At 47.4% G+C, this 21,111-nt stretch overlaps 8 protein-coding genes across 8 annotated transcripts; 5 read left to right on the top strand and 3 right to left on the bottom strand.

Annotated features, from left to right (window-relative positions):
• Window positions 1-402: 402 nt before the first annotated feature.
• Window positions 403-3,561, bottom strand: BO83DRAFT_228058 (Zn(II)2Cys6 transcription factor). Its single transcript, XM_025526875.1, has 8 exons — window positions 3,556-3,561; window positions 2,981-3,501; window positions 2,694-2,923; window positions 2,397-2,632; window positions 1,976-2,321; window positions 1,345-1,906; window positions 1,202-1,280; window positions 403-1,136 (listed from the first exon to the last, which is right to left on the bottom strand). The coding sequence occupies exons 2-8, from the start codon at window positions 3,383-3,385 to the stop codon at window positions 799-801; spliced, it is 2,196 nt and encodes a 731-aa protein (XP_025390259.1). The 5' UTR covers window positions 3,386-3,501; window positions 3,556-3,561; the 3' UTR covers window positions 403-798.
• Window positions 3,562-4,364: 803 nt separating this feature from the next.
• On the top strand, window positions 4,365-5,892 carry BO83DRAFT_357305 (alpha/beta hydrolase family protein; the record flags this gene model as incomplete). The annotated part of the gene is made up of 1 exon (XM_025529243.1): window positions 4,365-5,892. The coding sequence occupies one exon, from the start codon at window positions 4,365-4,367 to the stop codon at window positions 5,583-5,585; it is 1,221 nt and encodes a 406-aa protein (XP_025390258.1). The 3' UTR covers window positions 5,586-5,892.
• A 1,733-nt stretch (window positions 5,893-7,625) lies between these two features.
• BO83DRAFT_227992 (uncharacterized protein) lies at window positions 7,626-8,659 on the bottom strand. Its single transcript, XM_025526874.1, has one exon. It carries the CDS (start codon window positions 8,544-8,546, stop codon window positions 7,881-7,883), a length of 666 nt encoding a protein of 221 aa, XP_025390257.1. The 5' UTR covers window positions 8,547-8,659; the 3' UTR covers window positions 7,626-7,880.
• A 2,402-nt stretch (window positions 8,660-11,061) lies between these two features.
• Window positions 11,062-12,628, bottom strand: BO83DRAFT_357302 (class-II fumarase/aspartase family protein). Its single transcript, XM_025529242.1, has 3 exons — window positions 12,343-12,628; window positions 12,045-12,284; window positions 11,062-11,995 (listed from the first exon to the last, which is right to left on the bottom strand). Exons 1-3 carry the CDS (start codon window positions 12,543-12,545, stop codon window positions 11,083-11,085), a joined length of 1,356 nt encoding a protein of 451 aa, XP_025390256.1. The 5' UTR covers window positions 12,546-12,628; the 3' UTR covers window positions 11,062-11,082.
• A 349-nt stretch (window positions 12,629-12,977) lies between these two features.
• BO83DRAFT_406909 (general substrate transporter) lies at window positions 12,978-14,643 on the top strand (the record flags this gene model as incomplete). Its single annotated transcript, XM_025533913.1, has 4 exons — window positions 12,978-13,781; window positions 13,828-13,840; window positions 13,905-14,295; window positions 14,529-14,643. 4 exons carry the CDS (start codon window positions 12,978-12,980, stop codon window positions 14,635-14,637), a joined length of 1,317 nt encoding a protein of 438 aa, XP_025390255.1. The 3' UTR covers window positions 14,638-14,643.
• A 490-nt stretch (window positions 14,644-15,133) lies between these two features.
• On the top strand, window positions 15,134-17,924 carry BO83DRAFT_334347 (uncharacterized protein). Its single transcript, XM_025528373.1, has 6 exons — window positions 15,134-15,209; window positions 15,266-15,280; window positions 15,361-15,394; window positions 15,458-15,531; window positions 15,594-16,547; window positions 16,602-17,924. The coding sequence occupies exons 1-6, from the start codon at window positions 15,151-15,153 to the stop codon at window positions 17,602-17,604; spliced, it is 2,139 nt and encodes a 712-aa protein (XP_025390254.1). The 5' UTR covers window positions 15,134-15,150; the 3' UTR covers window positions 17,605-17,924.
• A 1,172-nt stretch (window positions 17,925-19,096) lies between these two features.
• On the top strand, window positions 19,097-19,969 carry BO83DRAFT_376866 (ankyrin repeat-containing protein). The gene has a single exon (XM_025530841.1). The coding sequence runs from the start codon at window positions 19,165-19,167 to the stop codon at window positions 19,660-19,662; it is 498 nt and encodes a 165-aa protein (XP_025390253.1). The 5' UTR covers window positions 19,097-19,164; the 3' UTR covers window positions 19,663-19,969.
• BO83DRAFT_227955 (uncharacterized protein) lies at window positions 19,919-20,661 on the top strand. The gene is made up of 2 exons (XM_025526873.1): window positions 19,919-20,321; window positions 20,395-20,661. The coding sequence occupies exons 1-2, from the start codon at window positions 20,024-20,026 to the stop codon at window positions 20,583-20,585; spliced, it is 489 nt and encodes a 162-aa protein (XP_025390252.1). The 5' UTR covers window positions 19,919-20,023; the 3' UTR covers window positions 20,586-20,661.
• The last annotated feature ends 450 nt before the right edge of the window (window positions 20,662-21,111 follow it).

The following is a 21,111-nucleotide window of genomic DNA, read 5'->3' as shown; positions in this document are numbered from 1 at the left end:
TGATTAGGGTCAGCCTCTCCAAGCTCTTAAGTTCCGCGTGTCCGACGGTCGCCTTTTGACATCTCCAGGACCTCAGATCATCACATTCTTTTCCCTGTAGGCCTGAACCCCAGTACTATGCGGACTATGCTTGCGGTTCTAGTTCCCTGTTTTGTCATTTCGGTTCTTTACTTGGCCGGCACGCGCCTCCGGCCCCAACGTGAAGTAAGCGAGATGCGTCGTGCGCCGGCAACAGCACCAGCGCCATCATCCGACATGCCGAGTAACTGGATTGACTGTTTTCTTAGATAATCCGATTGACGTTGATGCTCTTAGTGGCCTAGTTGTTGAAACGAGCGTTGATTTTTAATATTTTATTCCGCGCCGGTGATAGTATTGGTTTTGTTGCGCCATTTCTTCTGCCGGAGATAATGAACTAATTAGCAGCTAGTGAATCTGATCGAATTTGATGCGGTCGCTGTTGCAGCGAGCGATACAATTGAACCCGTTGCTAGCTTACTACCAAGCCCGGCCCTAGTTGAACAAATACTAGATGGCGAGGAACGAATTAATCTCTTAGTGTCGTATTGCTGAGAAGGTATAGGAGTACTATGAGTGCAAGATATGCTATTATAAGGTGGTAGATCTGGGCACTGATTTGTGGCCATACTTACTGCTCCGGATGCTTTAATAAGGTCTTTTACGACTCTGTTTTTGCGAAAGCAGGAGGAAGCCAAGAACTGGCGTCCGACTTTCTGGCAAGCCGTCAATGCGAGCCACTATTTAATTATTGCAAGGCGTTCTCTGGGCGTTAGATAACTAGCCAAATGTCCCCCAGCCTTGCTGGAAAAGTGTAGAAGGCTCAAGCCCAGCAAACTGCCCAAGTCCGGCCTCCGCGAAAGACAAGCTATACCAGTCATAGTCGCGTGATAGACTGACCTGATCGATGGGTGAGTCACTTCGTCCTAACTCATCTGGCGCCCCTAACCCATTCCCGTTCAAAGGAGCTGTAGACGAGCAGAGTCGGGCTTCAAGTTCTCCTGTACGTATCTCGGCTTCAGAGGGTTGCAGCTGCTTGCTTGAGATATCCTCGCTTTGATCATATCCGTCAGGCATTTCGGGAGGTTCGCAGTCACTAGATGATGCCACACGACGATCTATATTGGTATTAGTCTAGCCGAAAGAAACTTTCTGGATTGCACGAGCATTTTCATCAACATACCACCTCGTACAATCGTTGGTGTGGCGTGTCTCTTTAACTTGAAAGAGTCTGTCGACAATGCAGAATTAAAGGTTTCCCACTGGTGATCTTTTGAGTCAAAGTACGACATCAAACATGGGAAATTAGAACGAGATACAACTTACCGGACGTTCCAACGCTCTCCAATAGACTCGCAGATGATCTAATAAATGCACAATCGCTCTTACTGCGGGTAGTCTGGGACCATTTCGACAGTCTTTTGTGAATGATCCATTCACTCCACAGTCCTGGCGGGAAATTTCCGTTGCCAGAAGCACAATACCTGCGACAAAAGCACCAAAGCCAACAAGGGGAGGCAGACGTGAAATATCACTTCGACCATAGAGATAAGGCGCCAGTAGCCGTTCAAGCAGCTCTGCATGTTTTAGAACAGTATCTGCACTTTCTCTTTGCTTATCAGATCTAATTGTTAGGTCAGAAGGGATACCCGAAAGAAGGGGGACAATCATCCAATGGGCAGCGATTTGACATTGGTGGTAGAGCGCATCGTGGACAAATAATAGGCTTTCGCCTTCGGTTATTGGGTCATTCTGATGACCGGAATTTCTCAGGGTGGTTGACTCATCAAATAGCGATGTTGCCAAGTGAGATAACTTTTCGAGTTGGCCAGAATTTTGAGCATTTGGAGCAGAGGTATACTCTTTGCACAATTGTTGAATTTTCGCCCTGAAAAAACATCATTTCTGTTAAACCTATACAAGGATAGAAGACTTGCAGGTCAACATGTGTACTGACCATACACCAACCATTTTCATTAAGATGGCTGCACTCCCAGGGTAGCTGTCACTGCTTATCCGATGATCCAAGGATCTGGAATGCCAATTCTCATCCATTGTCTGATTTAAAGTTACTGTATAACCGGACGACGTTCTGGAGATCAGTCCCGGAAGCGGCACCAAGCCCACTTCCTGCCAGGCCAATTTGATATATGGTTCTGGTTCCATAACGATGCATGTAGATGTCCAGCAAGCCCAGAAGCATCGACGGGAAAGTTCAGATTCGAGCGACTCGTCAGAATAGTCGCTGTTGTCCGTAGACTTCCTGCTATATCCAAGCAGATGACATGAACGATAGGCGAGGGCTGTGAACCTGTCAACACAAGTTCTCCGGGCGTCCATAGGCATGCTTTTGACCAATGAAAGACAGAAGAACTTACCAAGGCATAAACTCCCAGAATGAAAGTCACCAATGCCAAACCAATACAGCTGCAGACACTCCAACGCTTGGACGACCATCAGAGATGGACACTCTAAGGCTGAGATCAAAAGTTCTCTTAAAGCAGCTTTCGCCCATGGGCGACCGCAAGCATGATATGAGCTCAAAAGTTTTAATTCTGCTTGCCCTTCTCTTGCAGGTATTATGTCATTCGAATAATTCCTCGGCTGAAGAAATCTTGGGCATCGTGTTAGCTGAGTTGAACGTGGAGAAGCGCTAGAGTCTTAAAGTGGCATACAGAGTTGCTAGCGCGAGTAAAGCTCTAAGAAGAGAGCGATGGAGTCTTCCTTCCAGATAATTCTGAAAAAGAGTGGGTTTATGAAACAATAGAGGTGCGTTATATACGCGCGTAAAGTATACCTCCAGCAAAGAAAGACACAGGGCGGGTGGTGGTAATTGTGTCTGGTCTGAGGAACGTCCTGGCTCCGATGCGACAGGCGTCATCGTACGTAGCTGCCGTGGGTATGTCTACGGACCAATTAGCTATTGGATAACAGCCCTGGTGCAGCTCAGATCAGTACGTACATTAGACGGAGTACGTGTTCCTATACCTAGAGCCGCCGATGTGTCATCCAATCCAGTGGAGCTAGGGAGAAGTGGATCGTCTTCACGACGACCATTAGGACCAAGGGAACTCGAAGCATGATGTCCATGGATCGGACTGAGTTTCTGAGTCTCAGCAGCAGAAGTTTGTTGCGAAAATGCTTCGTTGCGCCGGCGTTGAGTCCCCAGGCGCCGAGTGAGAAAGGGTGCCCCCCGATTGTTTTCATGCAGCAGCCTGGCCGCCCGTGGACCCCGTGGACCCCGGCGATTTGGAGGCCGCGGATAGTTACATGCCGCACTGAGTCGCTCGCATCGAGTGCACGTGGGACGTTCGCGACCACACTTTAGCTGGGAGTCATTCGACGTTAAGTGAAGTGGTTCTGGCATCGGACGGACATGTAGTCACCTTCTGTTTCCGGCACCGCAAACATGCAGTGATAGACGAGTGCGACAAGGTTCTGGTATTTTCATTATTTTCATCTCCGCTCGCTTGAATTTGAGTACTGTCCATGATCTCTAGCTTCGCATGAAAATGTAGATTGCATATATGTACGTACGTTCTCGCGGGTTATGTCTCATTTGCTCGACGGAAATCCCAAGGTTCCTCTTACCGCCTGCTGTTTTCTCTGCACCTACCTTTTGCTTCAACATCACGTTGTTTTCGGTGTGCGATCGAAACAGCAACTTACAGAATTGAACCGCGCGGATCTTGCATGACGTTGTATCTCTTGCTATGAATTGAGTCTCTGGGAATGTCTTCATTGCTACCTGTGGAGGGCGGGGTAGTCAATTTGAGCGCCATCTGGTGTGTCTCATGGCGGATTGGCCAAATTCAATTCGGGCCGAATCCCATGTACAGTGGGTATTTGGAGCACCTTCGGAGGGGAGCGTCCGCACTTTGAACCGTCCACCTTATTTGGTATATGGCCTCTACATTCACCTTTATTTACATTCAAACTCATAGCTAGGTAGGTGTTCAGAGATGACTAGCTCACTAGAGGCCATAGAAAGATAGACTTATTAGTAGTATAGCTCAGTATGGGAGTCATTCTTCATTCCTCTTCAAATCATCGAAGAAAGGAAGAAGTACCCAAGAAGGGTATAAGATCCAAAGTTGGTCCGAGTCGGTCCGAATAGGTATGTGTCAGCAAAAGTTAATTCAGTAAACTAACTAACCTAGTTCACATACTCCGGCAGGGCGAAGAACTAAAACCAGCCCGCGGATGGCGTGACAGAAAGGAATGTCCTCGGTCTGCAATCATGTGGTCGCGACTGACAATAAATACCATTCGCCTTTCCTGTATTTCCTGGCTGAGGAGAACTTCTTCCACACTTCTATCCCTGGAAGTCTCCAAACATGCCACCCATGCTTATCAATCATTTTTTCAAGTCCAACGAGTCCTTTAGCTATGAAGCGCTTCGAGCTGCCGGCTATAGCAACTATGGTGGGGCAGACCTCGGCGAAGTGATAGCTCTCTGTTCTAAAATCAGGCCCGGGAACGAAGATGACTGGCTTCGCGAATGGCAAGGCGCTGCAGAACGGGCATTGTCTAATGCTGAGGTCTCGAAGTCCGTGCAGAACAAAGAAAGTGCCTACCATGGATACCTCCGTGCATCGAATTATTTCCGCACCGCTGAGTTCTTCCGTCGAGAAAATGTGGACGAAGACAAAATCTCTCAGTCATTGTATGAAAGATCAGAGACTGCTTTCGTCGAGGCGATGGGGCTGTCTACGTTTTCCTACGAGTCGATCAGCATCCCCTACGAAGGCACATCATTACCAGGGTATTTTGTTAGTCCTGACAGCTCCAAGAAACCACGACGGACAATCATCTTCAACGGCGGTTTTGACTCGACCATGAGTGAAGGGTGGTTTGCGATTGGAGCGGCGGCTATAGCAAGAGGTTATAACTTCCTTGCCTTCGACGGGCCTGGGCAGGGTGCGGCTATCCGGCGACAGCACCTACACTTTCGGCCCGACTGGGAGAACGTTCTCACCCCTGTTGTCGACTATGCTGTGAGTCGCATGGACATTGATGCAGATGCAATAGTCATCTTTGGCTGGAGCATGGGTGGGTACCTAGTGGCGCGAGGAGCTACGCAGGAGCATCGGGCCCGAGCCATCATCCTGGATGACGGCGTGTACGATTTTGGTTCTGCATTTCGGGCCCAACAGCCGTCCTTTATTCAAAAGCTTGTTGAACTCAGATACGATTCTATTGTCAACCCAATATTCCACTGTGTTCAATACCTCTCGACGGGGATCCGGTGGGCTCTGCGCAACGGGAAGTGGACTTTTGGCGTGGCATCCCCGGCAGAGCTGAGTCGTGCAGTCAACAGATACACTTTGGAGGGGATCAGTCAACATATTGCCACACCGTGTCTGATACTCGACGCAGAAAATGATCATTTCCTGAGAGGCCAGCCAGAGGAGCTTCGGAAAAATCTGAGCTGTGAGCACAAATTTGTCAGTCTACGAACAGACGAAGGGGGAGACGCACATTGTCACCAAGGATCCTTCTTTCGATTGCATCAAGTTGTTTTCGATTTCCTAGAATCGCAGCTTAGTCCAGCTAAAGGGCTGTGATTATTTGTAAAAATGTGGTGTTTTAGTTTCGCTGCTTTTCTATATTATACTCAAATGTACCTTGGCCTTGGCCTGCCCTTATCAATCGCTCTAGTAAGACCTTATGCGTCTGTAATCACGGAACCCAATGATCGAATTAGCGAATGGTCACGCCCTATTGGCTTCTAACACCCTTTCCGCATTGGTGGAATTAACTGGAGTATGTTATTCTGACGCTAAATTGATCATTTCCTAGTCAGGAGGAGGCATTCGGGCTATTCGGGCCATTCGGTGTTGGTAGTACCCCAGAATAGGTCGGTTAGCAGAGGTTGCACCTATCTCCAACCACAGCTAATAGATGGTTCAGTTATTTATCCATTATTCCAAATACCCCTTCGATTCATAGCCTGAATACTAATGTGGTTATTTTTGTAAAGACAAAAATTATATCTCGTGGAAGACATGTCTTTCAGTCAAGCCATCCGCATCTATTCCCGGGAAACAGACTCTCTGATGTGATATCACACACCCTCCAGCCCTGCGCTTTCAGGACCCCTGTACGCTCTCCCTAGTTCCCCTTTTGCTTTGCAACCATCTTCTTTTGCGTACTGCCTAGATGCCGTCCTCTTCCGACGTGGCCCGTGTCAGATGACCTCTTCGTGCATGTCTGCGCTACACACTACCGCTATCATACTGCACACCAGTGTGGATAAACTTACTTTGATGTGTAGGGTAAATATTCTCATGCACCTACCCATAGACAGTTTGGTAGAGATAAGAGGGCCATAAGTTCTTCAGTCGGTCCCATTAAGATAGAATGCCATATATGCTGTGAACCCTCTTCATTCTCAGGCTCTTTTAGCACAATGTGAAGTACCGTCCACCGATATTTCAAAATTTAGGCAGCACGTATCTCCGGAACCCACTGAAGTTGGCCAGTACTGCAGACAAAATGTGTATGCTGTTTTACTACTAAATACTGATTGGCACAGATCGTGATATACTAGATTCAGTGTCAAGTGACCTAGTCAAGTACTGCTTGGGCCTGGGAGATATAGAACTGAAGCTTAGACACCGAATCACAAGGGTATCGGTGGCCATCATGTCGTCTCTCGAATTGCAGATCCCATCGCCTCGCCTAAGGGGCTTAGTACTGTCTGAAAGGGTAGAGCGTGGGATAGCAACCACTAGTCATGGGTCAAAGAACAATATAAATGATCTTAAGTGTGAGATGTAAGGGTGATATAGATTTTCGGACCCTATGTGGTCTTCCATTCATCTAAGGACGTGTTGCCAGCGTCACGTACTTTCTGGTATCCTGAGTACATCGGTTTATAGTTGTGCTTCTTCATGACTGATACTTTTGACTCTTGCACTTTGCGCGCCTCGCTTTACTAGTCAGCTGGGAGAGGGTGCTGGTGTGTGTGGGCTTCATCATGTACCTGCTTCCTTGCTTCGTTTGTCTTCTCGTACGCCCTCCGTCTATCCACCCTTGCTTCCTATGAAGGGCTCATTGCTCTGAGCTGAAGAGAGTATCCCTGCCGTTTGGGTCACCCAGGCCGCTTATGGGGGTGCGAATCTATATATTATTCTATTGGAGCGGCCTGCTTCCTACACCACATGTGATGCATCAGGGGTGGCAACTCATCGGATTTGCTGTGGTATCAAAACTTATACAGCAAGGCAAATACCTGATTCTGCAACTGACGTACTTATTTCCTTTCCAGAAAAAGAAAACTCATCTTGTGAGTATATTCTCGAGGCAGATAAGCATTAGACCCATTTAGGTCTCGTTGGAATGATCTCATGTATTTCACACTTACTTTCACTTTTGGAACCCTTAATGTTGTTGTCATTAAGCAGTCGGATCGTAGACGTCAGCTGCCTTGGCCACCTGGTTTGAGTAGGCTTTGAATGATTGGCAACCAACCTCCACCAGTTGGATGTTAATTGATCGTGGGAAGAATCTCAAATAGCATCAGCCACATGGCCGTCTCTTTGCGTGTCATCTCAGTGGTTATAACACTAAGCATTGGTCCTTGCAGTAGTACTACCAGTCCAAGTTAGTGTGTACCCTTGAGTGCTCACAAGGTGGTCAAAACCTCTTTGTGGAACCTTGATATCAAACTAACGATATTAGGTGGGACTATTATACATATAATAAACCAAAATCTGATTAGTCTTCGTATGAGATTACCAGATTATCTCCCCTTCCCTTCTCTTTCTCCCTCATCAGCACAGGTGTTCTCAACATGAGAAAGAACACGTTCACTAGCCAGCTTCCTTGCACGTTCTTTGTATCGATTGCGGGGAAGTTCAACTTTCAGATCCGTATGTGGAACGTTCCTCAGCCGCTACCAACAACGGCCTTCCCTCCGCCTGCTCCTCACCTTCACCTCTCCCCTCTGCTGCTACCGCCTTCCGTAGACCCAAGTACCCCAACACACCCTGCCCGACCGCAAAAATGACCTCATCGACGGTCATATACCCCATGAATATCCACCAATGCAAGAAGACTAACAGCCAGGGCTGGGGCGGAAGAGGATCATCGGGCGGCGGCGGCGGTTCGTACACTCGCTCCTGCTGCCCTGGAGGCAAGCGGAAAATCCAGAGGATGGCCGAGAGCGCGAAGATAGCAGCCTGAAAAAGGCGGGAGCGGGCAAGGAGGCGGTTAAGATCTGTGGGGGTGGTCGGTGATGGGGGATGAGACGGAGGAATCATTATGGCCTGTTCGCGTGGCTCCTGCTGATGCTGCCTCCTTGGTTGTCCTTGTTGTCGCTGTCGCTTCTGGCGCTGGGCTTGCTTATAGAAACCCAGAACAGGGAGAATCACCGTCGTGATGGGCAAGAGAAAGTAGCAGTGGATGCCGCGGAGGAAAGGGACTACGTCCCGCTCCGGCAGCAGGCAATCGTGCGGATGGCTCGGCGGGCAGAAGACGTCGGTGGTGAGGTCTAATATGAGCGGGACCAGAGTGAACAACATGAAGAAGGAATAGAGAGCGAGGATCAGGAGGATTCGCAGACGATGACGATGGGGTCGGGTCGGAGGGGAGTAGTAGAGACACAGCAAGAAGCTGGGGTTGTAGCATTTATAGACAGACAGTCAGCCAGATGGTAGGCATTACAGCGAGATGTGGTGGTGGGGCGGGTGGTTTGGACTTACAAGACGTTGGAAGAGACCCAGTCCCCTAATACTTGAGCGAGATTGGCCTAGTCCAAAGGGGAGACAGAGACCGGCGCTGAGGGCAATTTGGAGATATCCCAAAGATAGGCGGTGTCAAGGGATTGAAAAAAGACATGCTCGGTGATGCAGAGCACGTTAAAAAGCAGGTAGGCAGTGGATATCCCCCGGCTGTCTTTCGTCTTCCACACATGCTTGATCTGGGGGATGAAGGAGGCCCAGGTTAGGGCAAGGATGATCCTATTTCATGCTCTGTCAGCACCAGAATACACACCACAACAACGGAAAGGCATTGTGGCTAGAAATAGTCATACAAACTGAAAGGGAAAGCGAGAGTCAGCCTCATTGGATTGAAACATTTGGGGATGGGATCCTCAAAATGTATGGAATGCTGCGGGATGCTGTGGGCTGCAGAAGATGACAGAAGAAGTTGGAAAGACAGAATTACCATCCCATGGTTATATAAACAGCGCAAGAGGCATGCCACTATTTTAGCGACCCCTTAGCGTCTTGGAATTGAAAATGAGGAGAGAAAAATGTCTTATGAGTAGGTCACCTGCATACGCCATTTGGTGTGTTACATGTAAGTTACAAAGATACGAGGCACGTGACTACCACGGAGCAACCGGCTGATAAGAAACCAGCAACAACGCCATGAGGAAGTAGAGTAATATCTTTCTAGATATCGCAAGAGACGTTATTGGGCATTCCATACCATCTCAAACATCCATGATTAGCTACAAAGTCATTCATAGTAGATGGCCATGATGCTTACCGCCCGAGCGTGGGATGTAACGTAATGTATAGTACAGTACTAGACGGTACAATATAATGTCAGTCCATGATCACAATTTAATACATAGGGTTCGGTCAGGGCTACATGCCAGGTAAATTCAGACCTTAATCGTCTAGCATCAAGTGCAGAATTACCAGTCAAGTTCAGGTTGATAGCTGTCGAAAATTCGTTCCATTGGTTCACGTAGCGTTGGACTGTCCAATTCCTCGTCTCTATGCTTACCATTTCCCCAGCCTGGTTTATACTGTTAAACGCAGGGTAGACAATCACAATCTGATATCGAGCCAACTTACTATCTACCGCATTTCCAATCTCGAACGCATATAATGAGTTGCCCATGGTCTCGTAGGCAGCGTTTGCCTCGACTACACATTGATCAAGGCCGTTGCCAATCTTTCAATATGTCTCGTTTGCCGTATTGAAGAAATTGAGGCCTTGCGCAAACGTGTTAGCCTTTGGCTATCTATGGTGTCGTGACAACCATACCAGATATATATTGGGTGAAATATTTATTTCGCGGGTGACATTGGGCTTTGCTGATTGATCGGATACTGCAAGTGGAATAAGAGATGCAAAAGTGATGACGCTTGCAAGAAAAGGCACTATGGAGACATTTCTTGGTGCCACCTTTTCCAGTGAATCAAGCCGTCCAAAGCGTTCTTCGTTATGCTCTTGTAGCACAGAAACAGGCAAAAGTCCTAGAACTCCAATTTAGCCGAGCAGAATATATAGTTTGAAAAAGGCTGATCTTCTTTGTTCTTATTTGAGGAGAAATTCTTCCTTGTCCTTGATCTACAGCTTTGGACCAACAACCCTGCAGCTATCAGTTGTTTTGCCGCCGAAAACAGTACGGGCTGATTGAGAGCTTTGGCTGTCTTACATATATGCCTCACCTTCAAGTTGTTATTTTTCCCTTCCTGAGACAGAGAGACTCATTTGTTGGGTCATCGTTACACTTAGGAGAGAGCAATATCTCCATACAATGTCTACTTCTTGCCCCTGCACCAGAATTAACAATTAACTAACTATACATCATGTATGTCATTAGTAAGCTAGTGAGCGATGTGTGATCATATATGTAGTAGACCTTGCACACCTGTAGCATGTGTTTGAGTCATTGCGGTTTTGTAGGCGTGCATGAACCGGGCACCTTTAACCCGAGAATATATTAATTGTGATGCGTAAGTCCCTGCAGGTGAATGTCACCGTCCTCGCCAAGTCGGAACCAAATCTTTCGCGACCAGCGGAAAGCTCGTTCAACAAGTATCAGTCGCCCTATCTTATCCAGCCTGTTTGGCGGAACTATAGAGGCAACAATAAAGACGAAAGTTTTATGCTTCAAGGGAATAGAGGTTTCTTGTACTTTCACTACACACTGACTTCCGTTTTCTGGTTCCTAGGGGCACATGCCCCAGCCATGGTGATGGGCGATAATCACGATAGTCCCTTGCAGGTTGTTCAAAGGTTTCCGATCCAGTGCGAAGAGCAAATCATTTCATACGTAATATCATCGATATATTTCGCTTATTGATTATCCGATGGTTAATTATATTCATCACGAATGGCATTCTCAATCATCTGTCGGCAGCACCCAAGATACTGACATGGATCACAAAGAGACCTTAGCCTCTCCACTCCGACTTCAGCTACCAGACTACTATCCTGTTGAAGAACATCAATCAAGGGGAGATTTCCTTCAATCGCCTTCGTACAGGCCTCATAAACCACATCATGCGCCGTCTGGCGACCGAGTTTCGGTGCTGTTCCCATCATTACTGCCTCCGCAACAATCAGGCCCTTGGTCATGTTGAGATTGTTTGACATAGCTTCAGTGTTGACGAGAAGGCCTTTCATAATGAAATTTGCTTGGTGTAGCGCGCCACAGCATAGGACAAATGAATCCGGAACGCAGCTCCACTCCAGGTGCCAAGGGCCGGAAGCTCGTTCGAAATCGGACACCATAGCATCCAGAGCCAATGATGCGTTCGACCGAAGCAACTTCGAAGAGGCAAGTATAACTTCGCTTGATATAGGGTTTCGCTTCTGAGGCATGGTTGACGACGCTCCCCGAAATGGTACGAAGGGCTCAGCCACCTCGGCAACCTCGTTAGACGACATGATGATGATATCTAGAGCGATTTTCCCTAGAGATCCCCCAATGAGTGCTAGAAAGTTGATAATTTCTGCAATGTGATCCCGTGCCACATGCCATGTAATTGGTGGATCATGTAACCCGAGCTCCGTGGCAAGTTGTTTTCGCACCTTTAGACCTGTATCATCCGAACCGAGTGATGCCAATGTTCCTGCTGCGCCGCCGAACTGGACCAGCAAACATCGACGTTCTATTTCGGTCAATCGTTGGATATGCCGTTGGATACCAGAAAGATATACGGCGCATTTATAGCCAAAGGTGATTGGAAGAGCATGTTGGAGATGGGTCCTGCCTGCCATGGGTCTTGGAAGTGTCAGCACCTCTTTAACAGTGTTGCATTTCTAAGACGTACGTGTCGGCATATTTCTCCGAAAGAGACTTTAGAGTTGCATCCAACTCATGAAGGTTCTGACGGACGATAACAAGTCCTCTACGCATTTGCACCATGGAAGCGCAGTCCATGATATCTTGTGTTGTGGCACCCCAATGGATGTACTTGGCATGTTCCTCGGGCACCATCTCGGCCAATTGCCACACCAGCGGCAAGACAGGATACCCAACATTTTCGGTATCTGCGGCCATGCGGTCGAGGCTATTTTCATGGATGTTATTAGTCCATAGTTGTAGGGTTCGGAAAGGGGAATACATACTCTAGGTTTTCGTACTTGGCGTTCCCTGCGATAACATTGGCCGATTCGTATGGGATAACATTGACCTTTGCTTCAGCTCGTGCAAGAGCAATTTCAACTTCAACCAGGCACTTGATGTAAGCTTCATCTGAGAATATGTCGCGGATCTCTTCCGTTCCGAAAAGATTGCGGAAAATGCGGGAATCAACCGCACTGTTCAACATTGTTTGGGATGTGTATAGGTGATGCTGCTACGAAAAGAATTGAAGATATGCGCAGTGTGATGATTCTGGCTGGTGAATTTCCCTTTTAAATGAGAGCGATCGGAACAGTCGCTGGTATCCCGAGACTACGCTGGTATTATCCCGGAGCTTGGTACTATTCCGACGGGATAGGCCTTATCCCGAAACTAGTCTCCCGAGCCAGCCCTATTCCATCCCCGCAATTTCGGGCTAACCACGCGTCACTCTTCTTGGCTAACATGGGGTACCTACATACCCCCAGGCTCATTTACAATATCATCCGGGGAAGATTGTCTGGTTGTGGGGTAGCCCGCCAACTATAAATGCATTCAAAATGGACTGCATATATCGTCACCGTTATTTTTTTTTTTTCTTTTTTGACACCGATCCTGTGAACAACAGTGGTCATCAAGCATGGCACTCCATTGTCACGCACTGTCGCTTGCCCAGTTGATTCTGGTAGTATGCCCTGCCTTTATTCTCTTTGGCTACAATCACGCCGGCGTTGGCGGCCTCGTATCTGTGGAAGACTGGACCACAACCTTCCCTGAAATCGATACCATCCACACGTCAGGCGCAGTGAAAAGCCACAATTTAACAGTCCAAGGTGTTGTTATTTCGACATTTACCCTTGGTGCATTGGTTGGGTCTCTTTCATGCTCATTAGTTGGTGACGTCTTGGGAAGAAGAAAGGTCATATTTGCAGGCTCACTTGCAACGTTGATTGGGGAAGCCCTATGTTGTTCCTCTTTTGGGCTCGCTCAGTTGATTATGGGAAGGCTTATAATTGGAATCGGCATTGGAATGCTTAGTGGAACAGTACCTGTCTGGCAGTCCGAATGTTCATCGGCACATAATAGGGGCAAACATGTTGTTCTGGATGGCCTTTTCATCAGCGCCGGGTACGCAATAACGTCGTGGGTTAACCTGGGACTCTACCAAGTCAAAACCGGTTCAGTTGCCTGGAGAGTGCCACTGGCAATTCCGGGGTTGATTTCGCTTATCCCCATGTTTTCAATTTTCTTTCTCCCAGAATCTCCTCGATGGCTTGTTCAAAAGGGCCGCCTTGAGCAGGCTCGTGCAACACTCGTCAGTCTAAGCGTTGCATCAGTCCGGCCGGAGGACGTGAACGGCGATATCGCAGCAATCCAGTCAACACTAGAGAATAACTCTCGTGGTGTCTCAATAATGGATATTTGGCGCCCGAATGATGAAAAGGTTACTCTACCGCTTCGCTCTGTGCATCCTGCTCCAATTCTACCAGCAAATGTCGGGAGGTAAGTACCCATAGAAAACACGCCCTACGTGTATGCCTACAATAGCTGAGGTGACTTATTTTAGGAAACCTTATCTCAGTCTACGCTCCAGTTATTTTCGAAGATAACCTCCAAATGACCAGCATGATGTCTCGAATACTAGCTGCTGCGACGCTCTCGTGGAAGTTCTTCTCGTGTTTCGTGGCTTTTTACTGCATCGATCGGTTCGGTCGCCGCGTGGTGTTTATTATCAGCGGGTCGGGAATGTCGCTTTGTATGCTGGTCTTAGCAATCACCACGAGCTTTCCACATACAAACAAGCCCGCTTCCATTATTTCGGCGCTTTTCATTTTCTTGTTTAACTTTTTTATTCCCATCGGGTTTCTGGGTGCAAACTTTCTATACTGTACCGAGGTAGCGCCGCTCCGGCTGACAGTTGCTATGGCTTCGATCTCAACTGCAAATCATTGGCTTTGGTAAGCTTCCTTTCTTGCTGCAGACATTGTTATGCAAAGTGCCTGTGCTAATTTCTTAGGAACTTTGTGTTGTCACAATGATCACTCCTGTCGCAATCAACAATATTGGCTATCAGTATTATATAGTATATGCCGTGATCGGTGCATGTATCCCTATCTCGGTGTACTTCCTATATCCGGGTCCTGGGGTGGAAGCTGGAAGACTTGGATTTACTGTTCAAACAAGGGCTGAGCATTCGAGGAATTGTTAGGTCGTCTTATCGGCCTCCAAACTCTGACGCAGAAAGACGAGTTTCATTTGATAAAAGTGAGGTTGAAGAAGTTGAGAACAAGGACCTCTAGATATATATGATCAGATACCAACAAGATTCAGAGTCGAACATGTCTTCATGTTACCGAGAAACTATGCATACCTCAAAATATGCAGTAAATACTTCCTCTTCAATTGTTGTGCAAAACATTGACAATAGTATGTCATCGGCCATTATTTAATGCCCGCGTTTTATGTGTGAATGCAGCTGTCCGTTTTAACACGCAACCAGCACTAGATTTGGGACCAACGCAGGAACTAGGCTGTCTGTATTGAACGCTGGTTCAAACCCCCATTATGCCTGTTTTAAAGTGGAGCAGCCTCCTGCGAAGTGCTCTGGCTGAATCACACACAGTCGATCTCTTATGGTAGGTGAAGCGAGGACAGTAGGTTACAGAATAGTTCCGACTGCCTTTTTGTCTCGGTTCCAGCCGGACTCACGTGATCAGGTGCTTCCAGACCCGCTTGGGACTTTCCCCGCGCCCCTACATTCCTGTGAATCAATATTGATTGTATAGCGATGTACCTCTGGCATAACGAGTAGGATGGATACGACTGGAGACAGGGATGTCATACATGGGATGCAGTTCTCCTCTCAAGTGTGGTGTGTATGTGTCTCACCAACTGTACCGGATATGTTACTGACACGCATTTTTCCAGCGATCGTTGTCGCATGTAAGTAAATACTCACAAACTTCTAGATTGGTCGGAAAAAAGCAAAAGAAGAAAGATAATGCTAACTGGGTTTAATTTAGAAAGAAAGTCCGTTGCGATGGATTACTCCCATCGGTATTTACCTCTCATCTACCTCACAAGCAAACGGGTTGAACTAATAGGTTGAGACCGTTGTAGTGTAGCAACTGTAGAACGTCTGGAGCTGCCTGTGTCACATCTAAGCAACTCAAAAGGCGAACGCGGCCCAGAAGGTCAGTGTCCTATTGCTAAGTCTTTTCCGTTTTGCTACAGATAATGTTAACGAATTTGCTAGACACCTTGAGCAACAAGAAAGGTTGTTGGACGAGCTCAGGGTCAAAAATGAGAATTTGCAGCGCGAAATCCAGCAACTACGTGCTAGCCATTCCAGAAATATTGACACATCTGTGTGGAACGACACTTCAAGTGGACTTCAAGCCCCCAATTATCCAGTACTGCAAGTTGCAGGTTCGTCTGATGCGACAACTACTCCAAATCAACAAAGTCAACCTATCATCAAGCATCTGGGACGCTTAGTGCCCTTAACACCGAGTGTCAATCGATTCGCAGGATCAACAACAGGAATTTATTTCATACGCTGTGCCGAAGCAGTATATAAAACTCTTTTCGACCAAGAAGAAGGTTTTCCAGATGTCGTTAATCGCCTCCATTTACTCGGGGCTTGCCCAGAATATTCCCAACGTCTGCTTTTTTTAAACTCGATTGATCTTTCTCGACCACCACATTTCATGCTCGATAAGACACGAGCATTATACCTGGGTGCTATAACAGAGTTTTTCCAATCTTGGTCGTCTATCTGGCCAGTGCTCATGAAGAAGCAGTTTCTTTCCGCCTTCCACCGGATTTTCGATCGTGTCGAGGCCCACGACCCTAATCTCTCACCGTCTGACTATGTTAGTCTGAGGCAAATATTTCTTGTCCTCTCTATTACCGCATGGAAAAGTCGATCGCCCACAGAGTGCAACACATACTACCTTAATGCCCTGGAATGTGCCCGGTTAACGACTGCACCTGAGAATGAGGACTTTCCAGGACTTCAGTCCCTACTTTTAACTTGTCTATATCTCCAACTTACACGGAAGCACGATGAGTGGATACAAATATCTGGCCAGGTTGTTCGACTTGCACAGTCCCTAGGTCTCCATCGACATTCTCGACGCTTCCAATTTTGTGCTGGGGAGATGGAGTTAAGAAAACGCATATGGTGGTGCGTTTACGCTGTAGACGTGTAAGGCTCCCAACCAACAAAGACTGCCTGTTAGTCACTAATCTCCATAAACAGTGCCTGTAGCATAGTACACGGTCTGCCGAAAATGATCCAGGATGATGATGTGGATACCGACCTACCTGTTGACACGGATCTGGACGATGTGGCTGCGACTGACATACCGCTCCCCCTTCCGGGAGAGACAACAAGCACGGCTACATTTAACCTCTACGTGAAATTGCTCAAAATATTCTCCAGCTGCCTCAAGTCGCTATATACGACTACCAAACGACGTAATGGTGTCGCCAAAATTACTGCACTGGACCACGAGCTCTCGGTGTGGCGCCACAGTGTAGTCCAGTTCCAAGGAAATGAGATGAAAGACCATGACGATGGTCTACCGGACACTCTTCATATGAACTCAGCAGATCAGACTTTTGAGATACTATTTCTACACTTCTTAGGAAACGTGGCTGTTGTCTTGATTCACCAACCAGCATTGACATTCGACCCGAAGCACCCTCAATTCTTGAAGAGCCTGTCGAGGTGCGTTCGTGCAGCACTCAATATACTCAGTATGTTGGGAAGCAGTCATGATGACCGAAGACTTCACTGTCTGTTCCCTAACAAGTCATCCATAGTCTTTCAGTCAACACTGCTGTGCTTCTATCATCAATGGATGTGCATGGCGTCTTCATTAACGCCAAGCCACAATCTTAATCCCGTGATGGGCAAAATAGTTGATACTGCCCTCAGGCTTTTCGACACGCACAAGACGGAACTGGTTTCCTCTGACACTGGTTCAAACACGAGTATTGACATTCAGACGATCTCAGCTGCTGAAGACCTTGTTCGCTTATTTTACAGTCGCATGGATCTTGGCAGAGACGTCTCCGTATCTTATGAACGGACTCTTTCTGTGGCCCAGCATTCTCCTTCAACATCATTATTCCCACCTCCAGCAGACCTGAATGTCCATCAGCCATCGAATTTTGGACAATCGTCACCGACGGCAACAACAATTCCTCTTGACTTTGGGATATTGGATCACAATATCCTTGATTTTGACTGGGCTTGAGCGATCAATATCGGGTTAATGGAACTGATTACTCGAAGGAGTTGTGAATCTTGATACCGTTGTATTTTACTGTTTTCTGGCGCCATTGAACAATCGTAACGTTGGGTATGATGACAGGAGAGAGGACAAGATTACCGACTCGTTCGTAAAGCGTATCGGCGAAAGTGGACTACAGGCTAGACGCCGTATTGGAAGTAGGCAATGGTCGGATAGATCGGCATGCTTGGAGAGAGGGTCGGTGCCACACGCGGGTCTATAAGCAGGGAAGCGCAGAGAATCTTCAAAGCCATTTTTGCCGCGTCAGAATACTAGTATTCTGGCTCTGTACCTCCTATCTAAACAATAGGTACCCTCTCATACCTAGGAATTATATTGAGATCCCAGTGCATAGATCTCAACCCTTATCTTAGGTCTTAAAACTTCTACCAAAGCAATTCGCTTCAACACCGGACTCTCTTCCTAAGCAGACCCCAGGAAATCACCCTCCACCTGATTAGATAGATCCTTGTTCCATAGCTTTGAACTTAGAACCTTCCTCACAGGTGAGTCAAAGCATGACATCAATAAGACTAAGGGTTAAGCGCTTCCCTGGACCTACGCACGGGCTGCCTTCTTTTACGCGGGCCCCGAGAATGCGTGAGCAGTACTTCTACCCTCCGTGCGGCGGTCCGGTGCCATATTGTATTCGAGGCCCAGGCGCAGATCTCAAGCCCGAGTGAGGGGATGAGGGTGTCGCAGGATCTATAGAATAAATACTCATACTAAATATTGAAGCGAAGCTCAGGGCACTGGGCTTACGATGTTCTACAAGCTCGTAGTACTAGCTCCCAAGGTAAGACAACAGATAATAATCCCTGTCAGTTCACCGGAGCTCCGGCGGGAGTATGAGATAAGTAGGATTTTGAGAATAAATACGATTACCAACTCAGCCTTGTATACCACAGTATTTTACTAAGTGCTCTCTGAGTATCCGTCTTTAACAAGGAATCATTAGGACCTATATTTGAACTGCAAGTCTTTCAGTACGGCTTGCTTTCAGTGTGAAGCATCTTTGTTATCCAGGTTCCGAGGGTCCAAACCGATATCTTTGCATTAGCTGATTGGTACGTTACTTCCAAGTCATGTCCAATTTGTACCCCGCTGGGCTTCCCGACTGAACCATACCCTTGCTATCTATAAGAGTTACCAGAAGATAGCATTAAGTGTCTTCGCCCTATAGGGTAGATCGAACTGTGTCCCTGTCAGAAATCGCCAGTATAAGCATAACCCAACGTAGGCAGCAACATTAAATCGATAAGCCCCTCATCTTTCCATTAGCTAGTCCCGCACAGGTAGCATCAGTGGGAAAGCAGTGGCCAATCGTTCGTGATGTGGCGTTGATAGCCGGCAGACTAACGCCAGTGCTTGACGCGTGATCAAGCAGGGTCCTAGAACCCTTATACCATGAATTGGGGCTTCCAAGCCATTGTGAAAATTACCAGTAGAGGCATATAAAAATATTGAGTAGATATACTCCACTTCCCCCTTATCCACATCACTACCCTGATCCCAAACCCCACAATGCTCCTCCCCCTCCTCCTAACCACCATGCTCCTTAACCCCTTCCGCCCAGCTGGGGGCACTCCCACCTTCCAAGAAGAATACCGGAATAGCAGCTACGTTCCAGATGTGATTGAAACCACACTAGGCCGCCAGATTGTGGCGCCGGATACTCCCTACGTGGCAGTAGCCGGCCGCAACCAGCTCTATTTCCTCGACACCCGGCTCGACCCCGAGACGGCCGAACACATCAAACAACAAATTGAAAAGGCCAGCGTGTCGCAGCCTGATGAGTATATCTCTATTGATGAGATTGAGGCCACCGCAGAAGTGAAGAACAGGGCGACTGGCGAAACGACCTTCGTGTTTGATCCCACCTACGCCCGGATATTGTTCGCTAGGGGCATAAATAGGCATAATCCGGACCTTAAGTTGCCGGAGTACGAGGATCCTGGGGATTGGTTGGTGACTTATGATTTGGATGATATTATGGCGAGGAGGGGAGCGGGTAAGGGGTGATGGATTGATATTGGTATAGGTATAGCTAAGGTCGGCTGTGAGGTTTGTTGGGAGACCAGTGGGAGATGAGAAGATGGAGACCAATTGTTGTCGGCTCATGGATGGATTATTCCGGGTGGGGTGTAAGAAGACCTGGGGATCGGGTGTCATTTCCGAGTCAGATTGCTGATGTCCAGGCTGCAGGTGGATAGCTCAGTCTTCAACTGATGTTATCATGTTATCGATAGATATAGTCCTTGAAGTGACCTGTTTTAGGCAACTAAGTGGGGCTTTTCTTGGGTCTCTCTTTCCCTTCTATCAAACTCAAATGTCAATTTATTGCTAATATTTATAGTCTTTTGGTTACAAGGCCGGAAGCTATATGTTCATATTTGACCTTACCAGGTTTCGAGATCACGCTCTTCACTTGAATACCTGGAATAAACACAGAATCAGTTCTTTCAGCACTTTGATGTTGTCTTCGCTGCAAGTTGTTTTCTCCAGCATGTGTTGCTCATGTCACCGATACGACCCCAGACTGCAACCATCGTGTCATTGTCTTACATCCGAAATACCTGCTGATGCTATTGAAAGCCATGCGCATATTTTGCATGACTCCGAAGTACAGCACCAGTTTATAAGCACCTATACTGCCCGGAATAATGAGGATCATTTAGTAGGTAACATTAGCCAGTCACCGAAGTTCAATAGAAAGAACTACAGATTTGCTGAGATAACACCATCTTCTCGAAGAGGATATTAGAGCCACGAAGTATGATTGGCTGAAGCTGCTGTATTGGAACAGTTTCCGAGGAATCATGGTTCCTTGTCTGGTCTCTACAGCATTAAAATTGGTACTCCAGATTCAAAAGCTTCATGAGGCATTGGGCGCGGGGTTCCCATTCAGCATAAGTATACAAAGAAAGTCTATTCACGGGGTTTGATGATTTAAAGTGTCCATTCCCGTCTAATACGAGATATCCCCGGAATAAGCTGTGTCTTGGTTGACTCGGGAGCTTAATCGGTCCCGGTCTTTTGAGTGACCCCGCCATCCGCCAGCAGACGCACTTTTGCATCTAGTAATGGGGTGGGTGTATCATGCTGCTAGATAAATGTGTTGCAAGGGAGTAAGTTCTGGTTCACGATTTAGTCATAGTGAAAATATAATTACCCAGGTGGCTTCTGACACCTCCACAGCTCTGTGCCTCGCTGCAATGACAAGATCTTGATGACGCTGGAATACGAAGAGGGCGTTGTAGGTATAAAGTATCGCGATGTCTTCGAGTCTTGGCCTCGTACTGGTACTGCATGCGGCTTGCAAATGCGCGATTAGAAGGCATGGGGCGACTTGGAAAAGCTCAACCTACATGATAGTATCGGGGTTTTCGTGTTCGGGGTTACTTTTCGGGCTACTGTCAGCTGTGCTTGACTGTTGAGTTTCTCCACGAACTTAACGTTCTAAGGGTTTAG

Source organism: Aspergillus eucalypticola (genome assembly GCF_003184535.1).
Source record: "Aspergillus eucalypticola CBS 122712 chromosome Unknown BO83scaffold_7, whole genome shotgun sequence".
Lineage (NCBI taxonomy): Eukaryota > Fungi > Ascomycota > Eurotiomycetes > Eurotiales > Aspergillaceae > Aspergillus > Aspergillus eucalypticola.
This window is presented reverse-complemented; position numbering and strand designations above follow the sequence as displayed.